Below are 21,716 nucleotides of genomic sequence, written 5' to 3'. Positions count from 1 at the left end.
TGGGTGCTGTTGCTGCAGGGTAGAAGGCAAGAACTGTTAATCTGAGTTTAATGAGATGGGACTGTCCTGCTACACAGGGACACAAAACTGAAGGTGCTGTGCCAAGTGCCTCAGTTCCAGCTTCTGAACTGCAGTAAATACTGGGACCCCACAGGAAGGAATTAGGCCCAGGTATGTTTTACAGTTTTTTTACAAAAAACCACCCAGGAACAGACTCATCTTTGAGCTCCAGACTGAACTGACAAGCCAGGAGGTACCAGGTGGGAACTGAGAGCTCCTGCTCAAACCTTGGCCAAGGCAGAGGAAAAAAAGTTGATTTGCAAGTTTCAGTGGCACTGCCCCTGAGACAGACAGGACAGTGCACTACACACTGCTTGCCCTGGGAACATCCATCACCCCAAAGGGGCACAGAGATGGAATGGCAGCAATCATGTACACACCTCCCTCAAAATAATTAGATAAAGGGACAGAAACTTGGACCTGGCCCTAATTCCAACTGTTGCATCCTGAACACATCACAACTCTTTTGCCAGTAGTGAATTATTTGCATAATTCATTGGAGTAATATGGCAAAACAAAAACATACAGGACATGCTATAATCACAGATACCTGAAACATGAATTAATTTTAAAACACAACTTTACAGAGATGGATATTTAATACCAAAACGTTGTGATCTTATAAAATGTTCAAAGTTGGGCAGCCTTTAAATGTGGACATCATGGAACACTTTCCTTCTCCCCTTCCCTGTCACCTTCAACACAATGTATCTTGCAAAGCAATGCAAACTCTGCAACAACTCAACAAAAACAGGGATGACAGAAGGAAGGAATGCTAAAAACTGATTTTAATAAATCATGTTACAAAACCCTAGGACCAGTTCACAAAGGAGAATTGAGGTCTCACTCAGCACTGAAGATGGGAACTGGGCTCCCCAGACAAGGTCCAAAGCCTTGAGCTGAGCTTTGCTGTGTGTGACTCTGATCTGACAATTCAGATACACTCTGGAGCCCTGTTTTCCTTTTTGTTTTTTTACACTCTTGCAAGCCTATTAACACACCAGTACTGTGTGCCTACCTCAAAGGTGTATTTGCCTGCCTGACTGGAAGCACATCATATTCATCCCAGACTCTGATAACACTTTCACAAATATTTGCTTCACCTAAACTAAAAATAAAGCCAAACCCCAAAATACAGTGAGAGAAAATATTTTGATCACAAAAGAAAACATACCAGCAAACCAAGGTCAGGTTCCCATTAAATTACAAGAATTAAAATAGGAAAAAAACAATGGGTGGATGTGCTTGAAAGTAATCTTCCTTCAGCAGCGAAAATCTTTGGATCCTGAAACACCACTAAATCACCACAAATAAAGTATCATCCTCCCCACTCCTGACCCCAGGAAACAAACCAACCCCAACACCCCACAATTTGCTGTGATCAGCACATCTTAAGCACAGGATCTGGAGATAATTACCAGAAAGGATGCTGGTAGATTCCAAGGTCCATTCAGAGAACATGCATTTGCCACTTTTCCCCCGAATTTCAGAAGTCTCTCTTCTAAAGCAATCCCTCGCATGTCCAGCTGCACACCCTGGATGTTCTGGATCCAAGGGGAACAGCAATATTCTCTGCAGGATACTTTCAACTACTTAAATCCTGACTGAAACTCTTCACATAAAGTACCAGTTAAATTGAAAACATTACAGGAGAGGGGTCTGACAGTGGCAAAGATACAACACAGTGGCTACAGCTCAGAAAATTTACATGTTATCAAATGGGAATCCATGACGAACTCAAATTGTCACATGAGGCTACACAGAAGACTTTATGGAAATGGAAATGTATGGATGCTTTTTTTCCTGTAACAAGAATATCTGTTTACAGTTTAGGTGATATTCTGTAACTATAGGAGGTAAGTTGGGAAATACAGACTATTACCAATTCTACTAAACTACTAAAACACTCTTAGCAGAACACTTGGCACTTTCCTATTCCCCAGTTTAAAACAGCAGCAGAAGTTACTCTTGTAGATGGCTGTTAAAGCCTCAGTGCATTAATGTGCTGAGACTGCCTCCTGTTCTCTCTTCTTGTCCTACACAGCTAAAGCCAAACCAAAAACCTGTAACATTTCTGGCATTACTGTACCTTCCCTTGCAATATGCAACAGAATCATGTCAGATCCATTAGTCTTCAAAAGTGATTCAAGTTATCAAAACATTATCACACTGCTCCCTCTTTGCAGGATAGCATCTTGACGGTCTCATTGCCTTTGTGGTGTGGACTGAGGCGATCACATGATTTTAAATTGCTCTGTTTAACTTTTACCCTCCACCCACAGGTCCCTCTGGCTTCTGCCCTCACTGGTTGTTGCAGCCCGGGGCCGCAGAGGAGGCGCCCGCCTGCTTCTGCTTCTTGCGCCGCTTGTTCAGGAGGCGGTTGTTGGACGTTTTCAAGTCTTTGATTTTCACCTGATCATAGTCCACCCTCATGGTAGCCAGAGCACTGGTCATCTCCTCCTGAAAGCAAGCAAGCAATGTAGTGAAGCCCCTGAGGCAGCGAGCCCACAGCCACCCCACCCTAGAGCCTGGAGAGGAGGGACACAAGGAGCCCTCTGTCAGCCCCTGGCCAGCAAGAGCTGAGCCCTCTCTGTGCACTGCACCAGGAGCCAAGCACTTCACTGGGGGCTCCTTCCACCAGGGCCTCAGGCAGCAGGAGCTGTTCCCACAGCATTTCCCGGTGAGCACACAGGACCACGCTCTGCTGGCCTAAATTCCACGTGTCCCTACACCCAGCATTTCTCCCTGGCTGGCTCTGCGCCTCCACACAAAGATCTTTAAAAGTATGTGCTTCAAATTCACACACCTCCTCAGTTTGAATTAATGCTTAAGTACAGGAACATTTTAAACTTTTTAATAAGGTTGTAAAGAAAAGTCTGTTTAAGTAAACAAATGTCTAAGCATTTGGCTCAGGAAAGGAAAAACAATTCAATATCATGGGTGTGTTGGTAGCTCGAGGGAATACCTCTGGGACCTACACATAAGCACAAGCATAAGAAATTCTCAGAAACATGGAAAATAAGGCTGCTAAGTGAAAATATCTGCTTGATCTCTGACTCAGAAGGCAAATGTTGCCTAGGTCCTAAAAAGTTTTACCATTACATAGCTCAACAGCTGAGACTACATATCAGTGATTTAAATAAAATCAGTAATCAATAAAATACACTACAGGAATGTATAACTTATCAAAATTCTAGAAATTTGAAGTGCAGAAAATTCAGAATTAATTGTAAAAGCATGCCAGCGTGTTAAAGGCCAGCAGGAAAGAGTTAAGACTTTCAATGTGCCCTACAGCTTCACTTTGCAGGAAGCATTCAGCAGTCATTGGTACACACAGTAGGTGAGGCACCTGCTTAGATTAAGATAATTCTTTTTTCTCTCCTCTTCCCCCCGCCAAATGTCATAACAAGACAAACTAAGGTTATTCAGTGTTGTTCCACAATTCAAAAGCACTGCAGAAAACCAGAATGCAGCTCAGCCCTCCCACCTGTCCCCCTATGTTTTCATCACATTCCTCACTGTAATGAAGTTCAAACTGCCCCAACACTGTCCTTCTCCTCCCTGGGTACATGCAGTGGCTCAGCAGGAGCATCATTCATCCTTTGATCATAAACACCATCATTGCTGATATCTGGTGCAGCTGTAAGGCTCCCAGTGAAGCTCAAACAGCATTCCTTCTTTTTTAAAACAGTTCTCATATACACTACTGTTCTAACCAAGACTGTTTATGCCACTCTTGTTTGACATGATTGTATTCAAAATAGCCACAGTATCCAAGGCAGCACATTTCATCTCCTATCACACTTGACTTAAAGAAATCTGAATTTGGATTGACTCACTTTAACTTCATCCCAGTGGTCTTTATCCTCTTGCAGGACCCGTGCAGTGTGAAGAGGAGTAGGTGGCACTGACATTGATCTCTGAGAAAAAAGAAAAATACCAAAAGAAGTTCTGAAAAACTACATTTGGGAAGTGATTTCTTGCTCTTCTCTGTGAATGAAGGGCATAAAACTTGATCTAATGTCTTCCAATGGCCCTCATTATTCCTGCTTCCAATCACTCCACAAATGAATTCATGTGTAGGAGAACAGGACTACATTCCCCACACAACATTTAAAGAACAAAAAGAGAGAGAAATCAGTGCTGAGCTTCTTTCACTCTATTCCCTTCCAGTCCGAACAATTTATCCAACCAGTGTTGGATAAATTTTTATGTATGTTTTAGATTTTAACTGTCATTTCACTATTCATTAGCCACTATCTTAAAGTGGTTAATTTGACCTTTATCTCCTAGGATTTGTTGTAGGAGACATTTTCTTGCAGTATGCATTAACTGAGATACTATTTCATCAGACTAAGTGAGCCCCAAAGAGGAAATGACACAATTGTTCTGAGGAAGGCACAGCTCAGAAGACAGTGCATCCACATGAAACTGAGATCTCTGCTCACCTGCCATGAAAGATCAGGAGATACTTTACATTAGAACAAGGGACAATTTCTAAAGCATGAAGCACAGTTCCCTGGCTGAACTCAGCAAGAATCATGGCAATTCTTGCCAGTCCATAACCCAAACTATAATTTCACTTGGATACTCTATTTTCCTTATGCTTTCTACCCAAACTTGCTGTTTGCTGCTGTGGCATCCTACAGCTGCATGTCAACAAAGTCTAAAGAGATCCCTGTAAAACAAACCTTACACTGGAACCAGTGCTTATGTTCCCCTGGGCTCAGAGCAGCAGTGCAGCAATCACAGAAGTGAAGCAGAAATCCTGACTCCTGCATCCTGTGGACAAGCACCCCAGCTGGCCAGGGTACAGTTTTATCAAGCACAGCTGGGACAAGAGAAATGGAAAACAAGCAGACTGGTTTCAGTGGTGTCCTTGTCCCTGCTTCCCTGTGGAAGGTGCCTTTTTGCTGTGAGCTGCTGCTTGTTAAAAAAAAAAACAACTTATAGACAAGGAACTAAGTGAGTCTGTGCTCCACCTGAACTGACAGTTTTGCCTACTTCACAGTAAAACACTTCTGTCATCCCTCTCAAAAAAAAAAAAAAAAAAAAAAAAAAAAAAAGAGGGGAAAGAAAAAAAAAAAAGGAGACACAAGCACCCTCCTCCGCTGCTTGTGCAGCTCCCCAGACATGTTTCCACTTTGGGATTTAGGAAAAGGGAGAACACAGACATTCACTGTATTGGTCTTTCCCTCTCCCTCCCTCTGCCCCTGTGAGCAATAGGTTCAGCAGAAAAGAAAGCCAACCTGCAGCTTTCTTCCAGGAAGGGTATTGGAGCAGGGCTCCAGTTGGAGCAGGTGCAGGAGAGTCTGCAGACCTTGCCTCTAATCTCCTCATTAATTGGCTCTGTGCATATTCCAAGTAACAAGTGTCACTGTAGGTGGCAGCTTCCTTAGCTATTAGGCACTCACTCCATGAAATTCCTCACCTGCTGACTTCTGAAACACTTTCTTGGGGCTTCAGACACTCAAACCTGGAGGTATTTATTCTGAGCAGTGATTACATTTTTATTTGGTTAAAAAATACTCAGAAACATTGTCTGGGGTCTGTTCTACAGAGTCTTTACAATCTCAGTTTCTCAACTCTTAATGACACCACCTTTCTACTTCATCAAGATGTCCTACAGCTGCATTTCACTTGATTCCAAGGGCTTGCAGATCCTGCAGCAGGCATTGTAGGAACGGGGACAATCAGCCACACCTCTGCTTCTGCCCCATCCTTTGAGGATCAGCACAGACACACCAGCACTGTGGGAACAAAGGGAATTCTACAGCAGAAATGATTCTGTTCCTGGCTGGTGCTTCTTTGGGCAGCAAGAACAAGACTGGTATTTTTTTAGACACAAATGTGAGAAGTACAACCTACTATTTTGAGGGACACCTACAGAGCAGAGATGGTATCAAGAAATTCAGTCTTGTAACTTCTGGGATTTGTGTCTCTTATTTGAAATAGTCCATATTGTATTCATAAAGTATTTTTTTCTTTTTTTCCCTGAAAAAATTCTTTTAAGGAGAAGTAAATTCAACCAAGCCATAGAATGAAACCTGAACTGGGACCATTAATAGCTCTGTGTACCACCCTACCTGGCAATCTCTCACATGGCAATAAGAGACCCTTGCTCCTCCCCCATGCATTTCCAAACTCTGGCAAGGATGAGAATTCCCACTGAGCACAAGAGCATGTTCACCCTAACACAGCTATGCACAATGGTGCCTGAGACCACTAATAATAGCTCTTTAAATCCTGCACTGATGAAGTAAGCACACAGAGTTTATTTTTATATTTTTAAAGAGAGTAACACATGCATATGCTGCAGAGTCAACAGAGACTGCCTGCTCACAGAATATAGAGACATTTTTGGCTGTTGCTTCCAAGGACACCACTGTGGGTGTCTCCCCTTGTGTGTCCTCTGCTAACAGCAAGAAGAATTGTGGTTTTATGGGCAGGTGACCCTCTGTGGAGGGCACAAGAGGTTAATTAAGGGACTGGCAGTAATAACAGCCTTTCTCTTGCTGTGCTGTGTGGAGCTATACCCAAGTTCTGCATGTAAGAATCAATTTGTGGTGTAAAAAGAGATCTAAGACTCACATTAATCCAAGGGTGATTCATAAACTGAGAGACTGTCATCCTCTCTGTTGGGTCAGTCTTCAGTAAATGGCGAATGAGTTGTTTGGCTGAAAAACAGAACCAATAGGGCATGGTGTAGTCTAGGACTGCATTCCCAAATAACCTTGGGAACACAAGGACCTGCTGAATGAAGAAACACAATTTTGCAGACCTGAAAACACCTCCCAATTGCTGTGACCATGTTAAGAAGCCACGTACAGTGGGGCAGGTTACTGTGTTTAAAGGGGCAAAACAGGAAAACACCCAAAACAAGAAGCAAGAAGGAAAGAAAAGACTGGGAATTTCAGCTATGCTCTCTACATCACCAAACCAACTACTCTGAGAGCAACAGCTGGAGGAAAAGAGAAGCACAGGGACAGAAAGCTGCTAAGCTGCCTGCCTCAAAGATGGCAACAAGCTGGGCGTTATGGGCTGAATGAATACATAAGCTGATGCTTTGAGAAATGATGGAGGACAGCAACTAGCACAGGCTGTGGAAAAAAGGGACAACAACTTTGACAACTGAGAGGCCACTAAAAAGACAAAAAAAGTCAAATAAATGGATTACACAAACTGGCTTTGCAGCAGCTTTCTGTGAACACGGGATTTGCCAAAGCAAGAGCACTAATAACTGACATATGAGATGGTGAGAGGCTAGACCAGAGCTCCATTAATGTGGGTGGACAGACTGGAAACACTGCATCCAAAGGAAGTTATTTAGAAGGACTTACACAAAATTTCCTTAGAAAACCTATAAGAACTTCTAAATAAGAGTTCTCTTTTAGGAACATCACATGCAAGATGACTAAACGCTTGTAAGAAGTTGCCAGAGGTACAAGTTTAATTTGTTGAGAGAGGCTGCAAAGGACAAGGACAGCACAACACAGGGAAAAAAAGCAGCAACCTGCTAAAGGTGTCTCATCAGCCTAAAGAGCACCCACAGATGAGATATCTTAACAGGATGGAAGGTAGAGGGCCCCTATCTCCATCCATGCAAGCATACAGAAACCCAGCCCACAGTCCAAGTGCTCCTCTAGCCTGTTTTTAACTGCTGGAATATGAACAAGACCCAAAGCAGAGAAAATATTTAGCCAGAAACCCATGACTAAAACATCTCCCTCATCAATGTTCAGCAGGCTGTGCTGCACACAGCCACAGGATCCAGTGAGGGGTAAAGATGCCACAGAGCCCAGCAGGGTCCAAGGATAATTTGTTACTGCTAAACAGCAGACAAAACCAGGATCACAGCAATATAAAGGTCTTGTAAGAAAAACAGATAAGCCCAGATATTGCTGACCCTTTTCTTTAATATGACAGGCAGGTAAGACTTCCAGCTTATGAGACTGTCAGGATAAGAGGGAATCAAAAATACCCACTTTCAGGACACTGATTTGAGCCCAGCAGCTTTTGATCAATGACTTATACAAAATAAATTGTTGACCTTGATTTAAGTGGTGTCTGGCAAATTCCCACATCCCAAAAAGCTAGCATGAAAACTTGCCATCCTTGCTGGCTGGATCACCAAGGAGAGCAAAGACTGAATAAATTCTTAAGAGAGTTTGCTTTTCTTCCAGCTCAGCTTGCATTGGAGCTGTCCAGGCTGTCTCCTTTCTTGGGATTAGAGACTTCTGTTTCAAGAGGGTTTAATATCAGCATTCACTAGCACTAGCTGGATTTTGAAAGAAGGTTTTCAGTAGTCATTTACTTTTTCTAGCACAGAGGTTGCTGGCTGGTATCTGAGTTCCCAGTCATCCTCTGCAGCACCTTACAAAAAATTGATTTAAACTGTAGAAGAAAGGGAAACAAAAGCTCAGACAGATTTTTAGAAATAGTCTCTTTGTAAGCACTGCAGCACTGCACACCACCATGCGCACACTCATCAGCACCAGGGAAGATTTCTACCTTCCTCTGATACTTCAGCCCACTCTGGATTGGGAAATCCATATTGCCCCATCCGAATTCTTCTCTTCATCCCTGGAGAAATGGCTTGACCGGTGTTGGAATAGAATGGAGGGAACCCACACAGGCTGTAAGAGGGGACAAAAAAATTTTCATAACTAGGGGAGTCCTTTCACCATTTAAAAAGTTTTATTCAAGCTTATATTCTACTGCAGGCTGCAGGATCCCAGTGAACAATTACTTGTGAGTGCAGATTTAACAAGTTGTGTTCTCTTCCTGTTCACCAAGTTCCTTCCCAAATACTTACAGAATATATGTGATGACACCCAATGACCACATGTCACATGATTTGTCATACTTCTCAGGACCAAGGACTTCTGGGGCTGGGGAAGATTAAAACCACAAGTAAATAGAGTACCAGGTATTTCTCTTCATCTCCATCGCTTTGTAAGTAGCAGCACACTTCAACAACAGGTATCAGAGGCATTAAAAAAACACAACTCACTGCAGGAACTGGGTAGCACTTTCAATTGACAAGTTCCTAAAGGCATCTAAAGTAGCTTTAAAAAGGAGTAACAGAGCTGGAAAAATGCCCTACTCCTCACCTTGGTGTCTCTCTGCTCAAGGGAGTACTAAGATTACCAAAAAGCAGAAGGAGCTGCAGCTAAATGTGTGCAGGGAGACACTGCACCGAAAGAGGCAGGAGCATATGTTCCAGCAGTCAGAATAGAAAGGCCCTACTGGAGCTGTGATAAAATTTTGAATGATACCTGAGTGGTGTGTTTAGCTCCAGCAGCTACAGGGCACTGTATTTTTCTTTGGCCTCCAGAGCATTATATTTTTTCCACTAAGTAACAAAATTAGACAGAGATACATTTAGAGGGGAATTTTTTTTTGTCCCCTGGGGCAGGTAAACTGCCAGGGAGCTCGATTTTGTAAGGAAAATTATTCTTTAAACATATGAGCAATCATGCTGGTTTATAAAAAGGTGTTGAGAAGGGAAATGTCAGCTTGTTTATACACAAATATAAAGGCATAAAAACATACATGTGTAAACTCCTTAACATTTTATCACTAAACCCAGCTCACAAAAATACAGAAGAAGGCATCAAAAAAAGAGTATTGCTAATGTGATTATCTGCTCCCAGTGAATAAGTCTCTTTCAATACAGAAAACTACACAAACTTTTATCAGAGAAGTAATTTTTTCAAACAAATTAAGTCCTTTTTCCAGCTAAGAAATTCCAAGCATGGAGTGCCCCAGTCAAACCATATGATGAATGACTATTAACTCAAGACTAAAATGAGTGCATGAAGGACAGTCTGCTGTGGCATTCATTACACAGTGCTTCAACTTGGGACAAAATGAAGGAAAAATTCTGCTGTGATTAAGTCATGTCGGTTCTTTATTACCAATTCCTCAATTTGCCACTTAAAGAAGTTTTACAGCTGAGGCAATAGTCTTCTCTCTTATTGCTTTAATTTAAGCTATGGGAAGTTTAGCACACAAATACTCAAATATCACAAAGCTCAATTCAAATAATGGCTTTTATTGCATCATTTAGAGGAAACATCAGGATTACTTCATGTGTAATCAGAAGGAATTACCTCTCTCTCTCTCTCCCCTTCATTTCTATCTCCTGTGAAGGCATTTTCCTCTGCCACCAAGGCAGAAAGCAGGAGCATTGAACTGTACTGGAACCAGACTTTAGGTTTGGATTGGATCCCAGTTTAAATCCTGGAGGCTAACACTTCACATTACATCCAGAATAGAAGATTTCCCACCCACTGCAAGGGAAGGAATGACTGAAACACAGAAGAAATGTGCCTTGGATAACTCACCCACATAATAAGGAGTGTAACAGGGGGTCTGCAGTGCATTTACAGTGGTTTCTTTGGCAAAGCCGAAGTCTGTGAGTTTGAGCACAGTATCTTTGTCTTTAGATGTGTAAAGCAGGTTTTCAGGCTGAAAGGCCACCAAAAGAGGATAAACAGGACAATGAAGAGATGTCTCTAATGAGCTGACAGGTCAAACCCACCCACCATTTAGGTCTTCTTACTTCTGTCACAACCCCACCAAACACACAGACAGTTCCCTCCCAACAGGCAGCACTTTTCCTCAGACTAAGCATCAACATCCTTCTTAGCAAGGTTATTTGGGAGATAAAACCACAAAACCCTGTTCAATGGGCATCCAGTCTGGCTTCTTGAACCTCTCCCAGTTCCCTGCACTTCCTGGGACTGATCTGTGTGGTGACAGCAGCTGATCTGACATCACACTGTGCCTCAAGCACCGAGGGGCAGGACAAGGGAAATCCTCAGCCAAAGCCCCCATGAGCAACTGACACAGCTCCATCAAAATTAACTGACACAGACACAGTCCCTTTGCTGCCCCCCTCCTCTGTCTCCTGAAACCTGAGTTAATTCCACTCTTGCTCCATACTCCATACAGACAGAAGTGGCACAGAGGGAAATACAAGCTCTTGTGCCCAAGAATAGGGACAACAGGGTATTTCCATTATTTCCAATTAGTTCAACTTGTTTCCCAGTTTACCCCCTGGTGACACCATGATGTGTCAGCTCTCCCTCCAGCTAACCACACAAACATCTGTAGAAAATCCACCAGCTCAGAGCTGTGGAATTGATCTGATGCCTCAGTATCATTACAAGCCCTGCTGTCCTGCACATTCCATCCCCTGCTGTGTCTCTGCACTGGAAATGCCAGGGTGCAGCGAGCTCAGCTTTGCTTGTGCTGTGCACACCAGAGCATGAACACAAAATACAGCCCTACAAACTCTGTCAAAGCCCCACAACGAGATTGGGGTTCAAGCTTTACCTCATTAAACACTGGCAGTAACTGACATCTCCTTGTTTTCCCAAATATTCACACACTTATTGAAGTAGGTTAAGTGCATGAAATTGATATTATTCCTCCCAGAAGTTTCCCCTTTTTCTGAAGGGGGTTTTGCTGTTTGGTTTGGTTTATTTTTTTTAACACAAGTATGATGCTGAAAGCAACTAATAACTGGCAAAGACTGTACCTAGAGGCATCTATGAGTTATATATTCACTTGAAGGAGTGCTATTTTCTTGCTAATTAATGGATTGCAAGTGGGCAGTACCTCTTTAACTAAGCATCTGACTATCATGAGATTTTTCTGCATTCCGTACACAACTGGAAGGCATTAGCACACATGAATATTCCAACCTTGGACTAGTTGCAAACTAGTGAGCAAATCCTTTCTCACACTGGCAGAGGAACAGGGACACTTTGGCCATCTGACTGCACTCCCAGTTCTGTTAAAATCACTGCTGCCCAGAATTTTTCCTGCCATAAGTTCTGTTCCCCGGCCCACACACCTTGAGGCCTCACCTTGACGTCTCTGTGTGCAATGTTCATGGAGTGCAGGTACTGGATGGCTGTCCCAATGTCTCTCATTATTTCAGAGGCCTCTATAAATACAATTTTAGAGAAAGGTCACATTAACATTCCCACTGTAATTCAGGGACATGCTTGGGAATTCTTATGGCTTACAAACAGCTTGCTGGAACATGGGGCAAGCATCAAGACTAGAGAAACCCTAAAATTAGCCCTAACACCTGTGTTTTGGGTTTGCAGGCACCAAGCCCCCGACTGCCTGGCTGCTCAGTCTCCTCCTGAGCAGGCACTGCAGACCAACAGCTCAGACTCCTCAGGAGCTTGGAAATTCATGCTTTAATTTGCTCACCAAAAAAAGCAGCAAGAGCAGAGCAGGTACACAAGCAGCAACTGTTAAGAAAAGGAGCCCCAACAAGAACCTATCTCTGATTGTCCAGGATGTGTCCTTGGTTGTTTGAGACAGAAATTTAACTTTCAGCTTCTAGTTCAGGGGGATGATATATCAGATTTGCTAAAAATAGAGCAACATAACAATATAGTAATTTTAGCATAGGTCACATCTTAATTCCTCGCTGTCTTTAGAAGTTTTTCATCAGGAGGAACAAAATCAACAGTTCTATTCAGCAAAGGCCAAACTGCCACCTTTGAAATAATTTCAAAAATTTAACATAGCCCCAGTGGGAAATTCTAGTGGTGGAGTTACCTTGCAACAGCAGTGCTCTGGGAGTCTGGAAGGGTTCAGTTACACAGGGGGGGGTTTCAGAGAAGGGAGGAATGACATTTCCATGTGAGCATTATATCACATCTCCATTGACAGGGAAACAACAGAAACTTCAACCTGATCCTCTGGGCTCTGCATAGGCAGAACTTGTACTGCAACCTGGAATCCTTTTTCACGTGGCCTGAGAATGAAACTATAAAATTTCAGACAAGGACAATCAGAATGCAGAAACACTCCTATTCCTTGGAGAAAGCCTTGTACAACCTCCTCCTTCCTGGTCCTAATGGGAAGCTGTGGCTATATAAACAGGCAGTGAACCTGGGGAATCCAGTGGCACAGGGCTCATTTACCTCAGGAAAGAATGAAGGCGGTTTTTGTTTAACCAGGTGATTTCTGAGTAAGTATTTATGTTGTACAATGCTCTATAATGTAGAAAAATAATGTTTTTAGTAGAGTGCAGTTGCTAAAATTCATGGAATCAGTTTTCTCCCTGGAATTTGTATTTTAGAGAAGAACAAATAAAGTTTCTAAAAATGCTCATTTTCCCTGCATAAGTCTCTTATAGGACTAGAAAGGATTCACCCCAGGCTAGGAAACACATGAGAAGAAAACAGACTGGCCTCTACCCCAGACCTGCAAAATAAGTCACAGTAATTTGCAAGCTCAGGTGTGTATTTTTCTGCTTCTAATCATTTTGTCAGGCCAATAGTTACAAACATTATCACCTTACAAACATTAATGGTTCCACTCTGAGCAGAAATGAACTCTTGTCTGCTGTGAGGGGGCAAGGAGAACCATGGTCAAGCAGACCTGTCATCTCTGTCAATAATAAATAGCAAAGAAGATAAAAATGGCAAGACTAGTCTAGTGCAAGCTCTGTCCCTGCCTCATGGCAGGGCTTTACCCTTGCTCATTCCTCCTACAGACAGGCAGGTTTGTTTACAGTGTGGTTAATAACACTTCCTTTCAAGTAGTGCTTTAAAACCCTTGAACAGGAGATGTTTCATCAGATGTGATTTGCTCATTATACTCATGACCCAACAGTGTGCAGTGATGCTGCTTGAGGGACAGCCAGAGATCCCAGCAGGAGCTGCACTGATCACAGCAGAGGTGCTCTGGCACAGGACCAGGAATCAGAGGAACAGACACTCTCACGGTACAGGAATGAAAAAGCTGAGCAGATTTGTAGAAAGATTTTTCTCTAAACCTTCCACATTTTGCCTGAACTTGGCCAATTCTCATAATTCCTGGTTCTCGGGAACTTTTCAAAATCACTCTTCACACACAGTGGGATAAATAACAATAATAACAACACCAAATACCACCATAGCTAAAATCAAAGAAAAATTCCTAAAAGGAAACAGGGGACAGAGAAATGGAGAAGAAAGAAAGAAATCTTTCACAAACTTTAAAATTGAACTTGCAATGTTTTACCTCTCTCAGTGAAAGCTTGGTCTCCTCTCTCCTGGATCCTGCTAAACAGCTCTCCTCCTTCCATGCTGAAACAAAGAACACAAAAACCCCCACCTTATGTTAGCAGAAAGGACAAAATTAACACCTGACTGTGCATCCATATAATCTCATGGAACCACAGCAGGAACAGATAAAGATTACAATGTGCCTCCTATGTCAGTGCTTCCCAAACATCACACTCACTCACATCAATGCAGAAAGCCATTCTAATATGGCATAAATAGAAAACAAAGTAAGACCAGGGAATTTTGATGCTTTCAGTTTAATGTACCCTGTCACAGGGAATATGGCACACAAAGATGGGAAGTCAGATATGCTGGCACTGGAAGGCTGACAATAATCTTGTTTCATGTAAAGGATGGAGAGGAAGGAAAAAAAAAGAAGCAAAGACACCTAAAAGAATTATTAATTTGTCCTCAGTGAAAAGGACAATAACTGTGGTATTGGAGACTAGGGAGAGAATAGGGAAAGTTGGAGTCAAAATAGCTATGACAAGACAGATCACATTGGATCATTGGATTTACATCTGAACTTGGAAGCTGATCACAACTAAAGCAGAATGTATTGGTAGAGACATCTTTCAAAGGTGTATTAATCAGTCAATTCTTTAATGAGGACAATTGCTATGGAGCACAATGGAAGTTTATTTTCTGATAAAGGTTCCTCATTCTTCCAGCACACAGGATGGCTGGAGCAGCTGCACATTTCCTTATCAGTTCCATAAAGGGAACAAGACATTTCCTGTACAAACCAAAATTGTGCTGCTGAGAAATCTCCCAACTGCCACCTAAGCCAACACATTCTCCTACTCCCTCCATGCCTCCAAAGGCAGTGCCTGGTCCATACCATTCCATGACAATGAGCAGGCATCTCTTTCCATTATGGATGTTCTCATACACATCCAGGACATGGACAATGTGAGGACACCCCGAGGCTCGCCAGTGATACTCGACTTCCTGACGGGCCTTGGGGTTGTCGTACAGGAGCTGTGGAGAAAGAGCAGAGAGCAAAGTCAGCGAGGCACCATCGTCCTGCTAGCAGCTGGCACCAACGTGCTCTGGGGCTCAGAGATGAGCTCCAGATGAGAAAACCTTCTCCAGCCAAAGGATGAGAATCCATCATGACATTTTCACCTTCTCTGGGCTGTCCAACGTGTTAGACTGAGGAATACAGAAACAATTGGTCCCTTAGAGCTGGAAGGGCCTTGAATGACAGTGAGGAGGGATTTATCTTAGCCACTTCTGGATGGGAAACAGCAAATTTTTTTTATGTGTTTGCAAAACTTTTAAACAGAGAATCCCCCTCCTAAGGACAATAACTCTCCCACCTGCCCCCAGCTGCTGGGAGAAGAGACTTCCAGGTGGGAGCTGTGCAAATCCTGTAAATTAAGTGAGATTTGAAACAATGAGGACTTTTGCTCATTACTCTGAATGTGCTTCTTAAATAGAACACATACTTCTGACCCCACCAAGGTAAGAAAGGGACCTCTCGCTATCTAGATGCTTGAACATTTTTCTGTCACTTGCAAGGCCAGTTTATTTTAAAGGCACTGATCTCTAGAAGGGCAGCAAGCACTCATCCTTCCTGATCCTGCAACCTCTGCACAGGAAGTGTGTCCTCTCCTGTCTGAAGCACTGCTCTGTACCCAACACCACAACTGAGCTTTGTGCAGTAGGGGCACATTGCTGAATCGTGCCTGTTCCTCTCTGCCTCAGCTCTCCAGACACCACTAACACTTTGTGACAGAGACTCCCTTTACTGCACATTTGTACAGCTCCTGCACAATGCAGCTGTGATCTGAGTTTGATATGGTATGCCCTATGGTAATAATCATGGTGATGATGGAGCAGCAACAAAACTGATGCTATATAAAGCATCGTTAAATGTAGTGAAACAGAATGAAAAACAAGCAAAGAACAACCACCTCTGATGTATTTATGTTAGAAAAGGCCCACAACAACTGTTTTCAGACAGGCAAATAAAAAGTATCATTAATGACTATTAGGCCTTAGCCTGAAGCTCTTTCCACTCACATTTGCTATTAGGTTCCAGTGAAAACACAACTGCATGATAATTGCTGAAAACAAGAATTAACATGTAACCTGTCATTAGGAACCTATGAATCAGAGCAGGAAACTATTTCCATCCAATAGCAAAGTTAAGCCACAAATGGTGTCACAGGCACCTTCAATACAGGCAAACATATTTTTGAAAGGTCACAGGAAGGAAGATGCAAATTCTGTTTTTTCAATACAGACAATTTACATCACTGGGTAAAAAAATCTTACACCTCTTTGCTGCTTCAGCATCCCTTTCAGCAGAGCAGACAAAGTAATGTAGCAGGAAAGGCCTGTAGCATACAATGCTGGGGAAGGGCTTGGGAATGACTGGAAGGAGGGTAAATACTTGTCTTCCAGGCTGGGAACAGGAGACGGGTGACAAGTGCTCCTCTGCTGAGGGCACATTTTTGTTTTTCTGTGAAGCACAGGAAGGCTGCAGGAGGGGACAAGTGGGCTCAGGAGGGCAGCTGGCCCTGCAGCTGATGTGCAGCCACACTGTGCCCACCCGGGGCCCTCAGCCGGGCTCCAGAGCTGCCGCACGGCACCAGATTCCAGCAGAGCCGGGGGCTGCAGGAGCGCTCTGGCCAAGGTCACTGCCCTGGCAGCCAAGCTCCTTCTGCACGGCTGTCATTCTGCACCCAGAGCACACCCTTTTGGGATCACTGTCTGCCTCTTCCTTCCTGCTCCAGCCTGGCTCTGGCCTCATTTCCAACAGAAAGAACTTCCTAAAGAGAGAGATGGCTCCAATTTGGACAAAGAGCCCGCTAGTGAGTCCAAGTGTGCTTGCTTTGCTCCTTTCAGCCATCAGCCCATTCAGCAGCCTTTCCTTCACAGCCTCTGTGCTCTAGCTCAGTAGGACTGTCCATCAGAATTTTCCCCTCTGCCCTTCTGAGTTTGGGCTGTTGCCTAGAGGTCTCTTCAAAAGTTCATTAAATTATGTGTGCCACGAGAAAGCCCAAACAGCCCCAGGACTAACCAGGCCTTACAGTGTTCATTGTTTGGATATTACTGGATTAATGCCACTTCTGAGCAGGACGCTTCCAAAAGCTTCTCCTCTATCCTGTGCTACTGACCAGACATCCCCATTCTCTATACTAATGTAACTGCACTATCATCTGTGTCTATTGTGCTTGCACAGTGCACACTGCACTATCATCTGTGTCTATTGTGCTTGCACAGTGCACAGAGATGCTATTTTTCAGGTTTGTACCAAGTGCTTATGAAAATTGTTTCAAAGAATTCAATTCTCCCTCTCTGAAGAGCTTTTACAAGCATTTGGATGCACACAAGGATGCTGCAGTTTCTTTTCTCCACACTTCAAGTAAGTTTTGTACACTCCGTGCCAAGATTGAATGCACTCATGTCAAGATGACACCTGGAGGAGCAGAGAAAGCGAAATTCAAAAATAAAGAGCACATACACATACCAAGTAACATCTGATGTACCAACCAACTGTTAACCTTTGGATTTCTCTTCTGAACTTCAAAAATAAATTAAATCTTATCTTTATGTCTAAAACTGGAAGGCAGATCTGTACCTTTTAAGACATTTTAGAGACACAGGCACTTGTAAAATGAAAGCCATGTAGGTTTGAAAGCACCCATTTCTGCAAAATTTAGGTGACAATTTAGAAACACAGTCTATATTTTAGACTTGTGATTAAATATCACAAACTTGCAAGGAACCTAAATGGGTATTTTGCCATCTTCCTGAGCCAAAGAGCAACTGTTCTTCTATTGCTGCAATAGCTTTGATAAGACTTCAACCAAGTTCCCTGACATTGCACAAAGTGCAGAAGCACTTCTGAACAAACCCAGAACTTCAGATCAGTTTTCCAGTGGTTTGAGGGAAGAGCAGCTTTGCCCTTAGGGGCCCCCAGTCACTGCCCTAAAGTTCCCTCAGGGCTCAGCTGAGTCACAGCATGTCATGATAGGCTGTGGGCAGGATCATGAACCAGCCCAATTTCAAAAGCACACAAACCCCAAGAGAAATGCTCCATCTCCCAATTTCTCATGAGACCAGATGACACAAAGTGCAGCGGCCTTTGCACAACTCCATGAGTGTGTGGTCAGACAACACAGTCTGCAGCAGGCCCTGCCCAGTATAAACTGGAGTTTTGCTGGAGCTCAGCATCATCAAACCACTGCCTAAACGCAGCAGATGAAACAGGGAGGTCACCAAAACCAGGGGTGATGGATGGAAGGTAAGAAAGTACAGGATGTGATCCACACAACTGTCCTCAATATCTGAAAAAGATGAAGAGGGAAAAGAGCAGCACAGTGGGAGTGCTCAGCCTGTTCCTGAGGAACAAGAGGGCAGATGCCAGCAGACACTCCAGGATGTGCTGCCAGTTCAGGGCCTGGGCAGTGCAGGGAGGCCTGAACTCTTATTCTGGGGCATTGGCCTAGCTGGGGTTGGGGAGCACCTGCCAAACAAATTCTAAACTGCAGTTTGGAAGGCTGGCTCTGTGGAATTTCTTCCTGTGCAGAACTACTTGATAAAAAGGAAAAAAAAAGGGGGGGGGGGGGGGGGAAGTGACACAGTATCTTCTAATAGCTTTTCCATTGATTCAGTGTGGTATACACAAGGAAGGACAGCAGGAGTCCTCATGCCTTCATGGTCTGATCTATACAGGAAATAACCTCAGGGCTCCAGGGAGTGGCAAGTGATCTTCTGGACACTGAAACTGTAACAACTGAGAGGGAAGATATCATGGGCATGGGTAGGGAACAGGCAGAGGACAGGAAACAACCACTTCTCAGTACTTTCTCTTTATTATGCACTGCCAGATTACACAGATTCCCGTCAGACCTGCTCTCTGCTCCCTACATAGGAGATTAAGACCTAAGACCTCTGCTATGTTTTTTTACTTGTTTTAAACTTCAGCAGTTCTTCCCAGTTCCAAACAGCCACTGTGCTTGGATTAGAAGTGTTACAGGTCAGTTCTCATCTACTCCATGTGCTACAATAAAGCAGCATCTGACACTACAACCATGTCTTTCTTATATGCACCAATTTCAGAATCTGAACTCCCCTTCACAAAACAATCAGTTTTATAATCTCTGTGCTATCTTCCTCACAGGAAGGCTTCCCATTATTAAAGAAATGGAACCTGCAGAAACTTTCAGTCCTAAGGGTCCTCAGCATGCAATACTGACATACAGGCACTTATATCTAGCTTACTTATGTCTCTAGCTGGAAAATAAAAGGTCTAAGGGGCTAAATTTAGGGGTTTTTTGCTTGCTTTCCTCTTTGTGTGTGGCTGTTACAAAAATGCTGAGTCCTACAAATAAGCCTTGGGAACTGAATTCACACTGATGCACAGAACCTGACACCATTTGCAGCAGAGCAGTTCTTCCAGTCATTCTTTATTCAAGAGGGGTAGAAGGTAAAAAGAGGCTTAGATAATGTTTCTTTCATCCCCTCCCTCCCCTATACTACTAAAAGAAATGGGGGGAAAAAAAGAAAAAAGGAAAGAAAAAAGAGCTATCAATATGGCTTTGGACATTTTGTCTTTTATTACATCCTGATTATTTCCAATATATCTTCTAATTCAATGTTAACAATCTTTCTCTGTTTCCAGATCTCTTCAGAAGGGATAAAGCCATCCTTTGCGTTAGAACAGTCAAGGAGTTGAAATGATCAAGGTTTCCTTCCTCACGCATCAGCAGTGCCCGTCAGGGGAGCTGCAGCACAAGCCACGTGTGTGCCTGCAATGGCAGCAAGTGCAATGGCACTCCTGCAAATCTCCAAGAAAGCACCCATTCTGTTCTTTAAAATGAAAGCAATACAACACACTTCTGCTGGAATTATTTAGTACTGAAGCATCAGTCTAAGGGCTAAAACCAGGGCAGGCACAGGCAGAGAGTCATCTGTAAACCTTTCAATTTTCTGCTGTTATTTCAAATCCAGCCTAGGCCGTTGGAAATTAAACCTGCTTGGAGGCTTCATTGAAACAGTCATCCCAATTCCTGCAGAGCTGTCCAAGCTGCCACCACAGCTGGCATTCCCTGGCCTCTCCATGGGGCTCAGACAGACAGCCAGTCCCAAAGGTGGACTTCTCCAAGCTAATAATAGGAACAACAGTCAAGTAGAACAATTTTCCATCACGCCTGCCTGTGGTATCGAATCCTTTCCCTCACCTACTGAGTGCAGGGTTGTACTGCCTGCACTGAAGGGCCTTTCTCTATCCACCTCTTCCCTCCACTCTTCCAGTCTCTACTCAGCTAATCCTGGACATGGCAGAAGCTGCAGCAGATCTTTGGGGCCTTGCCAGCACAAACCAAAGTGCAAAGGACTCGGGGAGGATTCTCTGCACGTGGAGTCAGAGCCACGCTGAAATCAGCTCCCTGCTGACACACCTGACTTCAATTCCTGACACACATGTTTTAAAGGGAAAACAGGAGAAAAGACTGGAATGGACGAAGAGAAAAAGAACAGTTTAACAGAGAGATTTTTCTTTTTCTTCCTAAGAGTTTGAGCTCTGGATGTACAGAAAGTCTGCTGAAGAACTTTGCTCACTCCTGTTTCTTCACCCCTAGAGAGCACACACCACATAAATATTATTTTGCTCCAAGCCTCTCTCCTGCAGTGAATCAACCAGGTCTCTCAAAAATAACTTTGGTGTGGTTTCTGAATTTTATTTATTGTAGCAGTACTCGAGTCACCACCAGGCACTCGCTATGACTCTACAACCTGAGGTAAATAAATGAGACATAGCACTATTAATGCTCTAATTACACATGCAACTAGCCATTCACTCTGCAAAGGTCAGCTGTCTTTGCTCATAAATGTTAGTGGAGATACAGGGAATGAAGCTGAAATGACAAGGCTGGGGGCCAGGATACATTTCAAAGGTATCCCCTTGCACATGTGAGGTTGACATAAAAGGAAGCACAAAAATGAGCCAAAATGCCCACAAAGAAAAGTGACTTTCCTGATACTCTGATAATCTTACATGAATGTATTTGACTGCAGTGCCAAACATATGCAACTGTACATTCAATACCATGGGCTATATAAGGACTTAAATAAAAAGCATGCTATGTATTTTGCTAGAATCATAATATTACTTTGTATTTTAATACTGTGCTTGTTCTGTGTGTATGGAAAAATATTCCTACTAGCACTGTAAGATTCCAGCTATTCTCAGTTGTGACAGGCTGCAAACCAGGTGCATGTGGCTTCTGTTGCATTCAAAACACTGCAAATGGATTTTAGAAGAAAAATAAATCACCAACAGCTACTAACATGCTGCTACTAGACAGGAACATCCTCAAACACTTGTTTATACAAGAATGCCTAGAAATCAGTTCTTCTCTCTACCTTCTCTTGATGACAATTTCTACCACAAAATGCTGTTTAGCCAGCACTGACAACTGCATTCAACACCTGCAGTCAATATTCAGCAGCTGGGAAGACCTGCTCTAAAGCCCCTTCCAAACCCCAGACATGCTAATCTGTGATTAAAATAAAATAATCTCTAGCTCTGCCACTATTTTCACTCTTCCTAAATTT

At 43.2% G+C, this 21,716-nt stretch overlaps 1 protein-coding gene across 2 annotated transcripts in view; it reads right to left on the bottom strand.

Moving 5' to 3' along the window:
- Positions 1-271: 271 nt before the first annotated feature.
- The window catches only part of MAPKAPK3 (MAPK activated protein kinase 3), a 48,043-nt gene continuing 26,598 nt past the window's right edge, over positions 272-21,716 (bottom strand). For both annotated transcript variants that reach the window (XM_041465476.1, XM_041465485.1), the window contains exons 3-11: positions 14,986-15,125; positions 14,101-14,165; positions 11,940-12,019; positions 10,410-10,533; positions 8,876-8,951; positions 8,572-8,696; positions 6,652-6,737; positions 3,900-3,980; positions 272-2,520 (exon numbers count right to left, since the gene is read on the bottom strand). In XM_041465476.1, coding sequence (XP_041321410.1) covers positions 2,362-2,520; positions 3,900-3,980; positions 6,652-6,737; positions 8,572-8,696; positions 8,876-8,951; positions 10,410-10,533; positions 11,940-12,019; positions 14,101-14,165; positions 14,986-15,125 — 936 coding nt within the window. In that variant the 3' untranslated portion in view covers positions 272-2,361. The remainder of the gene's footprint in view (positions 2,521-3,899; positions 3,981-6,651; positions 6,738-8,571; positions 8,697-8,875; positions 8,952-10,409; positions 10,534-11,939; positions 12,020-14,100; positions 14,166-14,985; positions 15,126-21,716) is intronic.

This window comes from Pyrgilauda ruficollis, unplaced genomic scaffold (assembly GCF_017590135.1).
Source record: "Pyrgilauda ruficollis isolate IOZ18807 unplaced genomic scaffold, ASM1759013v1 scaffold10, whole genome shotgun sequence".
Classification (NCBI taxonomy): Eukaryota; Metazoa; Chordata; class Aves; order Passeriformes; family Passeridae; genus Pyrgilauda; species Pyrgilauda ruficollis.
The sequence above is the reverse complement of the archived record's forward strand: the minus strand, read 5'-3'. Positions and strand labels throughout refer to the sequence as shown.